Source organism: Lethenteron reissneri, chromosome 69, assembly GCF_015708825.2.
Source record: "Lethenteron reissneri isolate LAM-NWPU_2019-01 chromosome 69, ASM1570882v1, whole genome shotgun sequence".
NCBI lineage: Eukaryota > Metazoa > Chordata > Hyperoartia > Petromyzontiformes > Petromyzontidae > Lethenteron > Lethenteron reissneri.
Window position 1 is genome coordinate 5238226 of NC_083847.1, and position 14145 is coordinate 5252370.

The 14145-nt window shown below is 50.4% G+C and overlaps 1 protein-coding gene across 1 annotated transcript in view; it reads right to left on the reverse strand.

The window, feature by feature from the left end:
• Nucleotides 1–532: 532 nt before the first annotated feature.
• LOC133360651 (zinc finger protein 585B-like) overlaps nt 533–14145 on the reverse strand; it is a 45191-nt gene continuing 31578 nt past the window's right edge. The window contains exons 8-9 of the mRNA XM_061579445.1: nt 10453–10587; nt 533–7447 (exon numbers count right to left, since the gene is read on the reverse strand). Coding sequence (XP_061435429.1) covers nt 5646–7447; nt 10453–10587 — 1937 coding nt within the window. The 3' untranslated portion in view covers nt 533–5645. The remainder of the gene's footprint in view (nt 7448–10452; nt 10588–14145) is intronic.

Consider the following 14145-nt stretch of genomic DNA (forward strand, 5'->3'; position numbering starts at 1 on the left):
CAAATTGTGTTGACTATATATTAGTGGCTGCAAGGGTTGCGATTCGAATCGTGCATTATATATATATTTTTTACAATGGCAGAGCATTTGAATTGGATGACGGCTGTCGTGTTCGCTTGAATTCGTGTGCGTGCATGTAGTTTCGTCTCCTTAGTGTCGCGGAGTCAAATGTAGTGTCGCGCTCCTTGTGTAAGACATCACACGCTGGAAACACGGTTTGGTTTGATCACACACAGAGCACAAATTTGTGAAACTCGCGAGGCGACGACGGAACGTCAGGTTTAGGTGTATCCTAATCATATAATGCAGACCGCTATTGTTGCCGCAGCGAAAACGCGCAATTTTACACGCGGCAACATGTCACGAACATGAGCGAATGTATCCTCCCCCTTTGGTTCTTTGGGTAAAGTCACGTAGGTATAAATAACACAAGCGTCCGTCATCAGGAGGGAAAGCAGTTGGCCTCAGCAGCAGATCATGCTTTCCCACCTGATGACGGACGCTTGTGCTGTGCCCGAAACGTCGCAATTTATTTATTTTATACCTACGTGACTTTACCGAAATAACCAACGAGTATGGATTCCTGCAGTCACGAAAGCTTCAAATCAAGACTGAGTGAATGTAGCCCCGCTGCGCATAGCCAAACGCTCAGCGTCACTCGCACGCCAGGTGAACGGAGCGCCTCTTGAAAGCTGACGTAGATTGAACGTGGCGGCGGGATAACGAGAGCGTTCCAGACGGCCGGGGGTGCCACAGTGGCTAGATGTTAACTGCCTCGCCTGGTATACAGGAGGTCATGGGTTGGCTGTATATTTGGAGTCTGTCTCTCTCTCTCCACCCGTTGTGGTAGCGTGGATTTTTTTCCGGGTCCTCCGTTGTTTTTTTTTCCTCCCTCCACGTTTAGAATCAACATCACCACGCGCTTTGGAGTATTTAGCTATAAATGTCCAAGTGATGCCGGATGAGCCACTTCGCTGAGACACCATTTGTCCAGGTAGCTTCTGAAGAAGAAAAAAAAATAGCCATACAGCAGCTCAGTTGGGGCCTTAACCTGGAATTTTCTTTTTTAAAGGGTTGAGTTTTTTTAGTTTACAATGCCTAAGCAGCGACCGCATGCCTGGCTCCTTGGTGTACGAGAGGAGGTTGCGCGTCGCGGTGATGCCGATGCCTGCTCGTGCCGAGAGTTCTAACCGCGAGTCATTACGCAGAGGAAGGGGGGGGGGTGGTGGGGGTCCCCAATCCCCGGGCCGCAGACCCGTACCGATCCGTGGCCTGTCAGGAACCGGGCCGCACAACAGCAGGTGAGAGCGTTGAGTCCGCGCGTGGCCCGCCCCCATTATTTTATTGACCACTTCCATCCGCGCCTCTTTCCCGCACTGCGTACTTCGTCTCAGTCGTGGTTTTGCTAAGCCCACAAGCTCTAGCCCTAGCCAAAATGAGTACAAAAACAAACGTCGCTGGAGAGCTTCTTTGAAAAGGGGAAAGACCCAATGATGAACCCATCCCCCCCCCGGTCCGTGAAAAAAATTGCCTTCCACGAAACCGGTCCCTGGTGCCAAAAAGGTTGGGGACCGCTGAATTAGACGACTAACTCGGCAGACGACCGAGAACAAGGAGACGGTGGACACAGGCCAGCCAGGCGATCTTTGGAGGCCCACACACCCCATACCACCACCACCACCGTGGTGGGCGATGGCGGAGGATCCATCGCAAGGGACTGCAAGTGGCAAGGGAGGCGAAGGAACCGAGCCGAGGACGAAGGGCGTCTAAGGGGTTAACGCGACTGGGCGAGGTGATTTTCATGGCTGTTGCGAAGGGGGGAGGGGGGGTGTAGCGGGTTGCTCGATGGAGATGGGACAAGGACGGTGTCAACGAGTGTCGAGGGGGACACTGCGGGGGAGATTTCGGAGTGGATGCAAACGACGGGGGGGGGGGGGGGTCCCCGGGCAACCCCCCCCCCCCTTAGGGCGGTCGGTTGCGACAAGGTGGTTTTTCTGTGTGTCGTGACGCCAACTCCCCGGTCGTCATCCTCGCTACCGGCGGCGACGGCTTTCGGCTGGCCGTCTGGAACGCCGCTCTTCATTCCGATACAAGGAAGCCACTGGAATTATGCTGCGCTTTTAAAGCATCGTCATCACCATCAACTCAATTCTTTACTGCTTCTCGTCGTTGCGTTTAGTTTGCCGTCCTTACCGCCGCACACCTCCGATTAGCGCGGTTGCCTACGTACTGTGCGAAAGAAGTTCACAAATACTACCCCTAATCACTACCCCATCCACTCCTTAACCTCTCCAAAGGGTCACCATTCCCTACGCAGCCAGCACCTTTTAAAATAACAACCGCACTCTTTATCTCAACGACAATCGCGCGACGTACCATTTGTTTTGTTTGAGTTTTGTTTAAACGATTGCTCACAAAGCATAGACGCCATATATACACACGTGTAGATACGATGAGAGTGGAGATGGCGTTTGGCACCAGGTGACGAATAAGGGGAGATGCGTAGACGGCCGAAAATCAGGGGGATGGTGGCGCGGAGTGGGGGGGGGGGGCTCAGGACGTGACCCCCCAACCCCTCTCCCCTCGAGAAACTCCGTGAATGAATAAACTCCGCGAATAAAGGAACTTCGCCACATTCACCCCATCAGACGCGCTTCGGCGGCCGTCTGGAACGCTCTTCATTCCGACAAGAGAGAGCCACTGGGAGCTGTGCAATTTTAAATAATTTGAATTAGCAAAACTTATTTCTTAATAACTACTACACTTGTTATTCTTGGTTCTTTCGGTAAAGTCGCGTAGATCAGCATCTATGCGAGCTTTACCGAACGAACCAAGAATATGAATTCCTGCAGTCACGAAAGCTTTAAATCGAAACTCCACTTGTTGTTGCGTTTAGCTTGTCGTCCCCCCACCCCCAGAGAAGGTCAACATACATAACGTACGTACAAACTCCCCTGTTGTGCGTGATTTTTCTCTGGGTATTCTGGCAGCCGGACATTGAACCTGGGCACCCGAGGCTCAACGCTCGGCCACAGCGAACATCAGCGGCGAACATCGCCACCCCCCCCCCCCCCACCCCCGTAACCAGCCCACGCCGGTCCAGCGTGGCGGAGTCCGGCGGCGCAAACTCCGCCGTGCCACGCGTTTTCGCTACGGCTGGCGTTCTTCCACTGGAGGAGCAACTCTTCGAACGACGCAGTGACACGCCGTCATACCGCGGGGCGCACGCGCTCCGTTGTGACGTGGGACATGCCCGTCGTGACGCGTACCGTTACGACGCGGAACGGCTCGCACCCGTTGTTATAAGCGGCGGTTTCTGAGCGGTCGTCGACGATGAACTACTTTCTTGAGCAGTGCGATACGGTCACGCAGGAAGGATACAGCGGTGCGCGGGTGGCGGCGCAACCCTCGGTTAATTTGCCCCTTTCACCATCGCGCGGCGTGGCGTGTCGTGCGTGGTAGTGACGTCGCATCTCGCCAAAAGTCGGTACGCTATTTACGACGGGGGCGTTCGTTTTCGCCCAAATGCGTTTCATCACTTCGCGCGACACTTTTCAGCGACGCGTCTACAACTGCTGCCGCTGCTGCTGCTGCTAGCGCGCTAAACGAGGACCTACAGCATTAGTCAAACAAAGCCTTGCGTGTGTGTGTGCGCGTCTCTTTCACCATCAAGAGCAACACACTCCGCCTTGACGGAGGTAAAGCCAAACGATCATTCAAACAAACGTCGTCCAGTCACCGGACGTTGTCAACAACAACAACAACCGCCATTCTCTACTAAGTGGCGGTGCCGTCACCACGGCGCTTGCGCCGGCAGGAGGTCACGGGGCAGACCAAGCAGGTGCCATGGGTCGACTGACTGACGACTGGCTGATGCACCACCTGTGCCCCCCGACTGTGCCAACTTGGTCAACCCGCACACACAACAGAAAGCCCTCCACCCCCGTCAGTGCGCCGTCGGTGATGTGGACTCCACTGCCTCCTGCTGGCCAAGCACCGGACGGCCACACGCAGCTGCGGCCGTAGATAACAAGAACAAAAACGATTTGAAGAGTCGAGGGTGACCGCCCCATGTCAAGCACTTACGACAGGGGTCGAATAAATAAAGAAACACAACACCCCCGCTCGCAAACGCGACTTAAGCAACAAACGGCCGTTAAGAACGACAAAACGCAGCGACGAGACCACCCCGACCACCTCCGACGGGCACGACTCTATAAACGGCAATAACAAAAAAAAACGCGCAAACCTAACAACTTGAAGATGATGCGCAAACGAATAAAAGATATACATCTCTGGCGTGCGACTATCGTCACCCAGAATAGATCGCCTCGATGCCCGATTCACAAACACGGAGGAGGTATCATCATCGCAACGGCGATGATTGATTGCTCCAGACGCAACCGTCCGGTTTCATTGACCACCTCGATGTGAAATTATCGTTGTCACCGCTCGACACAAAAGTGGTGTGGTTAAAGTGTGGTTCCCCTCCGGTACCACCAGAGGTACCCCCGGTACCACCAGAGGTACCCCGACAGTCCTCCGGCTGGACCTCGCGGTGGCTGCGATGCAAACGCAGGTTGCTCCGCAAATAAACACCTTTTGTCATGGACGTTAATGAACATCTTAGCTAGTGATATTTAATAACAAAAAAAGTATTAAGTTAGGCAAACTACCCCTGATCAAACTACCCTAACCCCTAAGATCTAAATGCTCCTCCCTCTCCCCCCTCTCCAAATAAGCTGCATTCAAATTGTTTCTTTTTAAGTTCCGCTAATATGAATCATTTTGTATGACCGGTACAGGGACTCTTCTACTTACGTACATTCGACTTACGAACTTTCAGAGACACGAACAAATCCGGTCTGTACGACCAGTTGCCTGTTCGGATGGCGGTGGTTGTTCGGTGTCATTACCCAGCATTCCCATTCATTACCCAGCATTCCCATTCATTACCCAGCATTTCTGCCTGGGCCGCCGCCATCGTCTGTTGCTGTTGCGTTGTCGCTGTGCGGTTTCACTCCGACGTTCTCTCTGCTCTTTCACGAACATCATTGACCCACCATCGCGTCGCAGGAGCAAAGGTGAAAGTGTTGACGGTGGTCGTAAGAAAAGCCGGTGGGCATCTACAGGAGATTACACAACTTTTAAAGCCATTCCCCGAGTTTAGTGTCCGTGCCGTACAACACGGTTGTAATCGTAAAGTTGGACTTACGAACAAATCGACTTACGAACAGTACCTCTGGAACCTAACTCGTTCGTAAGTGGAGGAGTCCCTGTATTTAGAGAGAGATAAGTGAATGCATTTCGTCGGCAGGGATGGATAATGGAGGGGGAGGGGGGGGTTGGTCTGGGCGTTCCGCAGAAATGTTTGCATCGGCCGAGCGGTTTCGCCGGGCCAAACAAAAGTTATTTTGAGAAACGCCGCTCCAGAGCAACAACATCGGTTACACAAAGAAGAAGATTAACGACTATATACAATCGGGGATGTAACAATTCAGGATATTAAATCAATTTTAACTCCTCGGACACACATGCATCGAATCCTCCCTTCGAATCCCGAAGGGGGAAAACCCGTTGCGGATCAACGGTTTTCCCCATCGGAGCACGGCGGTCACAAATCCCGCACCCCGCCGCTGACAATTTCACATGAAGCCCTTCCCGCAATCTTGGGGCATGTGCGGCTTCTCACCGATGTGCGTTCTGTAATGCATCTCCAAGTCGTAGCCCTGCGTGAACCTCTTCCCGCACTCCACGCACATGTACGGCCGCTCGATCGTGTGCGTTCTGGCGTGGGTCTCCAGGGTGGATCGTTGGGAGAAGCCCTTGCCGCACTCCCTGCACTGGTGCGGCTTCTCGCCCGTGTGCGTCCTCGAGTGCATCTCCAGGTTGTAGCGCTGCGTGAACTTCTTACCGCAGTCGACGCACATGTACGGCTTCTCGCCCGTGTGCGTGCGCGCGTGCGTGTCCAGGGTAGAGCGCTGGGAGAAGCCCTTGCCGCACTCCTTGCACACGTGCGGCTTCTCGCCAGTGTGCGTCCGCGAGTGCATCTCCAGGTTGTAGCGCTGCGCGAAGCGTTTGCCGCACTCGACGCACATGTACGGCTTCTCGCCCGTGTGCGTCCGCGAGTGCGTGTCCAGGGTGGAGCGCTGAGAGAAGCCCTTGCCGCACTCCACGCACATGTACGGACGCTCGCCCGTGTGCGTGCGCGAGTGCATCTTCAGGTTGTAGCGCTGCGTGAAGCGCTTTCCGCACTCCTCGCACATGTACGGTCGCTCGCCCGTGTGCGTGCGGGAGTGCGTCTCCAGCGTGGAGCGCTTCGAGAACATCTTGCCACACTCCTTGCAGATGTGCGTCTTCTCGCCGGTGTGCGTCTTCGAGTGCTTGTTCAAGTCGGTGCTCGCCGTGAAGCCCTTGCCGCACTCGGTGCACATGTGCGGCTTCTCGCCCGTGTGCGTGCGGCAGTGCATCTCCAGGTTGAAGCGCTTGGTGAACCTCTTGCCGCACTCCACGCACATGTACGGCTTTTCGCCCGTGTGCGTGCGCGCGTGCATGTTCAGGGCGCAGCGCTGTATGAACGCCTTGCCGCACTCCTTGCACACGTGCGGCTTCTCGCCCGTGTGCGTCCTCGAGTGCTTCTTGAGCGTGGAGCAGTGGGAAAAACCCCGGCCGCACTCCTGGCACACGTACGGCCTCTCTCCCGTGTGCGTGCGCGCGTGCATCTCCAGGCTGGAGCGCTGCGCGAACGCCTTTCCGCACTCGGCGCACGTGTGCGGCTTCTCGACCGCGTGCTTCCTCGCGTGCTTCTCCAGGTGGAAGTGGTGGGCGAACGCCTTGCCACACTCGCCGCACACGTGCGGGCTCTCGTCCTCCAGGTGCTTGCCCGCGTGCTTCTCCAGGGTGGAGCGCTTCGAGAATCTCCGGCCGCACTCCTGGCACACGTACGGCTTCTCGCCCGAGTGCGTTCGCGCGTGAGTCTCCAGGTTGGAGCGCTGCGCGAAGCCCTTGCCGCACTCCTCGCACACGAACGGCTTCTCGCCCGTGTGCGTGCGCGTGTGCCTCTCCAGGTGGAAGCGCTGCGCGAAGCGCTTGCCGCAGACCCCGCACCCGTGACGCTTCTCGCCGGGGGCGCTCGCTGTCTCTTCGTCCCCCGCCGACGTGCCGATGGGCGGCAGGGGCGGTAGGAGCGGCGGGAGCGGCAGGGACGGCGGGAGCGGCAGGGGCGGCGGGGGCCCCGTGTCCGCGCGGGTCGCGCCCGGCCGCGGCCTATCGTCGGCTCGTCTCTTGCGTCCGGCGTACGACGACACGGCGCCGAGTTTCTTGCCGCACTGGGCGCAGCCGCGCGGCGACTGGCCCGGTCTTTTCGCCCCGTCCGCCTTCGTTCGCATTCGCCCGCCAAAGTCCTTGCGGCACTCCACGCAAAGCGGCCCCATCGAACCGCCTTCACCTGCCGCGCACAACGTAGCAAATTAGAAAACGAGACGGAAGAGCGTCGGGTTCAAGGTTCAATTATGGGAAACTCTAGCCACGTAGGATTTCAGGATTTGTGAGTTTCGCATATTTCTGAGTTACTACTTAACTAGATATTTTTTATTTTACCTGGTAAGGCCCACTGAGCTGAGCTATGTAGCTCCATTTCAGGCCTGGCTATTACAAATGACAACAGTAAAGTCACGTAGAAGGGAAATAATATAATAATAAAAAATAAATATAGTAAAATAATTCTCACGACGTTTCGGCTACAACGCAAGCAGCCGTCCTCAGGTGAAGAATGAGGACGGCTGCTTGCGTTGTGGCCGAAACGTCGTGAGAATTATTTTATTATGTTTTATTTTTATTATTTTATTATTTCCCTTCTACGTGACTTTACTGAAAGAACCAAGAAGATGAATCCCTGCAGTCACCAAAGCTTTAAATCGAAATGACAACAACTCAACCAAGTGGCTTATCATCACCACGTGGCAATGTATAGCAGCGGACAGACACACTCAATGCGTGACGTTGATTCTAAATGTGGAGGGGAAAATCCACGTGGCCAAGGGGTGAGAGAGAGAGACCCGCAAACTCAAAAATATACAGCAGGCGTCAAAGAGAGTCGGGATCAAACACATACCAGGTGAGAAAGATAACATCTTCTTTGGTTCATTCGGTCAAGCCACGTAGGTAGAAAAAAATAATAGATCACGACGTTTCGATCGCCACACAAGCAATCGTCTTCAGGTGGGAGAGAGCTCGAAACGTCGTGATCTATTATTTTTTCTAACTACGTGACTTTACCGAAAGAAACAAAGAGTATGGATTCCTGCAGTCACGAAAGCTTCAAATCCAGAAAGGTAACATCTCCCAGCCACTGCGGTGTTCCAATTCATTATTTGCAACCTGCCGGATTCCGGTAATCGCGAGTTGTAGTACGTAGTGCCGGGACCACCGATACCAGGGGAGGTGCGTGCACAGAATGTTGCTACTACATTTGAAACCGTCTGCCAAGATGATGCACACGTTCCCATTCATATTTTTAGGTTTTTTCGGTAAAGTCACGTAGGTAAAAAAATTAAAATTTAAATTAATAAAAGTAAAATAAAAATAAAATAAAAATCCCGACGTTTCGAAGGCAACACAAGCTTCCGTCTTCAGGTGGAACCGTCACAGCACGATAGCTGTATCAAGTGCGGCATCTCTTTAGGAAGGCCAGCGTCTCGAGAAGCTGTGACTTCTTGTCTCGTCTGTTAAAAACTCTAACAAATAGGTGGAATTTCGCGATTTTTATTTAAATTTTATTACTTTTAATTTTTTACCTACGTGACTTTACCGAAAAAACCTAAGAATATGAATAAACTTGCGTCTATTTTCAGTAGTTTTTATCCCCCGCCCACCCTCATTATTCTTTAACAACACGGGGGCTGTGACCGTTACGTTGTCGTCAACAAAGACATTCCCCAGTGACCCCCATAATTCAACTTGCCACATCACGTTTTAAGATGCAAGGAGTTTTTAAACACCCCCCAAGCCGTCGGTTTCCCCCACCCCTTTCACGAGCGCCTGCACGACACAGCGTCCGGACGTCACGTGGCCTAGTCCCGCACATGCTCGTCGCCGGCCGTGGTCTATCCGCTGCTGGATGAAAGCCTCGCCTGTCTTGGACGTGGCCTGACGCGCACGTGCGCGGAGCGAGGTTCAATCCCCGTGTCAATATTTTGCACGATTTATTTCACCGGAGGGGGTGGCTGAGTCGGGCGGAGGAGGGTTTTAGACACTTTTTTTTTGACACAACACGACCAAACCCAAAATTACAATTCACAACGTGAAATCTACCCTCTGTTTCATGTAATTACAAACGTGCACTTTTCATCTTTTTAACCATTTTAGCGTTTTGTCTACCGCTCTCTCATTTTGTTCATCTTTTTTCTCAGAAGCGACCTGGCCTTCAAAAATTATAGCTCAACAAAGCGACTTATCATCATCATCATCGTGCAAATTTATAGCTGCAAAGTGCACAATTATAATCACAGGTAAGTCTACATCCGGCTACGCAGTGCAAAGTATATTAAAGGTAAGCGAATCACGAAAAAATATATATGAATAAAACTCAACTATTCATATTTTTAGCAGGGAAGACCCAAAGTATAGGAAAGGTAAGCTAATAATAAAAAAAATACATACAAATATAACTTTTTCTTTTTACCAGATAAGACCCGCTGAGCAACGGCAGTTCTTTTTAAATCCTTTATATTAAGTTCGCATGCTTGCTTGCGTGCTTGCTTACGACCGTGCAAATCTTTCGGTCGTTTTTTAACCCACTTCCTGTGAACCAAATGGAGCTGACATTTTGCACACAGACTCGTTGTGCCAGACAATTATTGTTCGTGAAAAAAAATTCCCAAAATTTTACACTTTTTAGGCAAAATTTTTTATTTTACATATATTCAAATAGAACTCATTCATGGCTTTGGCTGAACGTCAGAGTATAAGAGCCCAGAGCGTAACCCCTCCACAGGCCGTGGCGGAGTAGCGCAGTTGGTAGCGCCCTCGCTTCCCATGCCAAAGGTCGCGGGATCGATCCCCGCGTCCTCCACAGGCGAATATATTTTTTAATCCTTTATATTAAGTTCGCTGCCACGCATATAAAGGATTTATAGTGAAAAACTTTGTTTTTACGGGTTATACGTATTCAGAAGTGACTCTGGCCATCACAGATGACAAGCTTATCATCATCTCCACTTGGGAATTCATAGCGACAGCCAAACACCTCTTAAAACGCGTGACATCGATTCTAAACGTGGAGGGGGGGGGGGTGAAAAAAAACCCGGAGAGAAACGCAACCTGGGCGGCATATTACAAAACGAGGCATCTGCCAGGGTCGGGATCGAACCCACGACCTCCTGCGTACCATGGCGATGGACGGAGCGAACGCCTCGCCGCGTATTCTCCGCGGCACGACGGGGGCGGACTCACCTTGTCCGACGATCCTCGGCGACAACTCCGCGTCGATGAAGCTGCGATCCCTGGCGGCGAGGAACCCGTGGGAACTTCCCGCCTCCTCCGGCCTCACCCTGGCTCCCTCGGCTTTAATCATCGTCAAATCCTGCGCTGTAATTTGCGTGCATGTGCGTGTAAAGTAAAAACAAAAAACATTGAGCACAATCGTTAAATTATAAATGGGAGGTCTAATACGGGGGGGAGGGGGGGGGGTCAGGGGATCGGCAATCCAACCAGAAAGAAGAAGAGCCATTTTTTTCCGTCATTCGGTACGATAATAAGGGGGGGCCGCGACAGATTCAACGATCTTTACCGATACTAAAGAATCAGCTGAAAGGTGGGGGTGGCGGGGTGGGGGGGGGCGTGTAAGATCGTTACTTTGACCCACGGATTGATTGGCGACGAATCGACACGGCGATTAAAACGCGTAAACCACGACCAGCCCCGTATTTTTTAATCCTTTATATTAAGTTCACTTGCTTGCTTGCTTGCGCGCTTACGACCGTGCAAATCTTTCGGTCGTTTTTTAACCCACTTCCCGTGATCCAATCGAGCTGACATTTTGCACACAGACTCGTTGTGCGAGACAATTGATTTTCGTGAAAATTTTTTTCCAAAATGTTACACTTTTTAGGAAAAAATAAATTATATTTAATTACCAATTGCTTAATGGTGGCAGGCAATCATCTGACCCATAGGTGGCAGCCATCTCAAGCCAGAGGACGAGAGGACTCTAGCCGCCACGCATATAAAGGATTTATAGTGAAAAACTTTGTTTTTACGGGTTAATTTTTTTACGTTTGTTTATGGACAGATCGTCGATTATCCAAGCAAGGGTGGGGGCACCGGATTTTCAAAAACGCCCGATAATCGCTAAATCATCACGATTTAACATTTGCTGCACATTCTTGTACGACATTATTGTTGAAGGTGTGTGTGTATATGTGGTTGTTTTGAATGTTTTCAATTTGTAGACCGTGTGAAATTCGCATAAACATACAAACAGACAAATAATAAAGATCCTATTTAAAGCTTTCGTGACTGCAGGGATTCATCTTCTTGTTTCTTTCGGTAAAGTCACGTAGAAGGGAAGTAATAAAATAATAAAAATAAAACATAATAAAACAATTCTCACGACGTTTCGGCTACAACGCAAGCAGCCGTCTTCAGGTGAAGAATGAGACACTACCAAACTAGGAGCTTATATATAAGCTGCATTGGGGGTTGAAGAGCGCCTTAACAAAAAGAATGTGCAAGAATGTGCAAGAATGTATAAGATATAGGTTGGTTTACAGCAATACAGTATATAATTTAATGTTGGGTTTATCTATGGCAGTATATAGTACGGTATATGCTCGTGTGATGTAAGAGAATAAGGTTTAGATGGAAGCATATTATAGAATTTTTACGAGGTAAAATTGTAATGTATTACTTGCTGTTAGTAACTCAGCTTATTATAGAGTATAGTAAGTATACTGATGGTGCGATGCAGTTTATACTTTAGTTTTTTATGTAGTTTATACTTTAGTTTTCTACGTGGTTGTTGAGTAACTGCAGCTACATATCATTAACATTCCTTTCCTTTGTTACTGCTAATCCTTGCACCCCCCTTGGTTGCTGCTGATCCTGCATAATGCATGGGCATAATATGACTTTGACACCCCCCCGCCCAACGCCTACGCATTTTCCATGAATATGCTAAATCCCTCTTCACATGCACATTCTTTTTGTTAAGGCGCTCTTCAACCCCCAATGCAGCTTATATATAAGCTCCTAGTTTGGTAGTGTCTCATTCTTCACCTGAAGACGGCTGCTTGCGTTGTAGCCGAAACGTCGTGAGAATTGTTTTATTATGTTTTATTTTTATTATTTTATTACTTCCCTTCTACGTGACTTTACCGATAGAAACAAGAAGAAAAAAATAAAGATCCTACTTTAAAAAGTTACTATTTACTGTACCGCACTTACCACTCCAATCTCGAAGACTGCATATCACGGGGTGATGTATAAATACAAGTGCGGTATTTTCATTGTCTAAGTTGTTGTACGTAGCATTTAAAGTAACACTGAAATCAAGCGTAGCTACCTGTTATGTGACGCTACACGGTGCCGATCGCCGGACTGGTTACAGCCTTTGGAGCGGATTTGCCAGATCGTACCGGGACCGCAGCCGTATAATGTTAGAAGTCGGAAAATCGATGATCAACTGTATTTCAAGAACCACAATGCAATGTGAATAATGGTCCTGAGAAAACACTCCTGCGATCGCGTCGAATGAGGATTCTCTGTACCTAGGCTCTGCTCTAAAAACAAAAAAAAAGCAGAGCCCTTGTTCTAGGGAAACCTAGATCTAGGCCCGAAGTGAGCTGTTCCTAGGCTAACTATTTAACTCATCATTAAATTACGAAAGAGACTTCGCAGCGATACACTCCGCTGCTCCTGGCTTGAACATCTGAATGTGAAATTATAGTTGTTGCTCTGCATCAGCCATACGACAAGAAGACAACAATTTTATTTTTTATTTTATCAGGTAAGGCCCCACACTGAGCTGCTGTTTCGTAGCTCTATTTTCAGAAGCGACCCTGGCCAATCACAATTATAGCTCAATTAAGTGGCTTTTCATCATCATCATCATCGTCGTGTGGAATTGTATAGCAGGAGCCAAATACTCTAAACGCATTTTTATACGTGTGGAGAAAGAAAGAAAAAAAACGGAGGATCCGGAGAAAAATCCACAAGACTATGAAGAGAGAGAAATATGCAAACTCCAAATATACAACAGGCATCAGGGTCGGGATTGAAACCACAACCTCCTGCGAGGTCGTTAACATCTCCAAGGTAAGGGAGAGAGAGAGACGCAAACTCCAAATATACAGCAGGCAGTGTCAGGGTCGGGATGGAACCCACGGACCGCCGGTATTCCAGGCGAGGAAGTTAACATTAATGTTAACTGGTCGTTAAGAGGTTCTGTAAGTTTGCGGACCGTGCTTTCCTGCATTTGTTATCGTTGACATTACAAATAAATGAACACGTACACAAAAGGAGGACACCGATGAGACGGGCAAGCCTCACTTGAGACAAATCACGAGGTTCAAGTGGCAAAGATGTAGCTGATGTGTTAGCTCAACTGTGATGAACTGGTTGCTACGTGTAAGGCAGGTGAGAGTTTTTTAAATATTATTATTATGATTCAAGTGAATGCAATTGGTGACCAGGGATTGGACCCCGAGGCCCCACGTGCACAACAGAGTTACGAGGCACGCCGCCCCCCCAATTTAGATTTGGGCAGATTTTGAGCTGAGAAGATTGAGTTGCGGAGTTTTGTGACGTGGAGGGTGTGTCTCTGATCGGTGGCGTAGCGGTCAGCGCTACGCTGGGCTACGAACCCGGCGACCCGAGTTCGATTCTCACTGATGGCCAACACTCCCAGTGACGATTATCTGAACCTGGTCCCGGGCCTCCCCTAGGTCGACTCAGCCTCAAATGAGTACCCGGTACAGTGTGTAGTAAACATCGCCACTGGGGAGACAAAGGCGGCCGGGCGTGGTGCTGGCCACCCACCCTCCCGCGTGCCGCGTCGGCCTTGATAGGTGCTCGCTAACAGCACTTGCTCCAAGTCTGGTAAGGCTATATCGGGGGATCTTTGTGTCTGCGGACTTTTGAATGAAA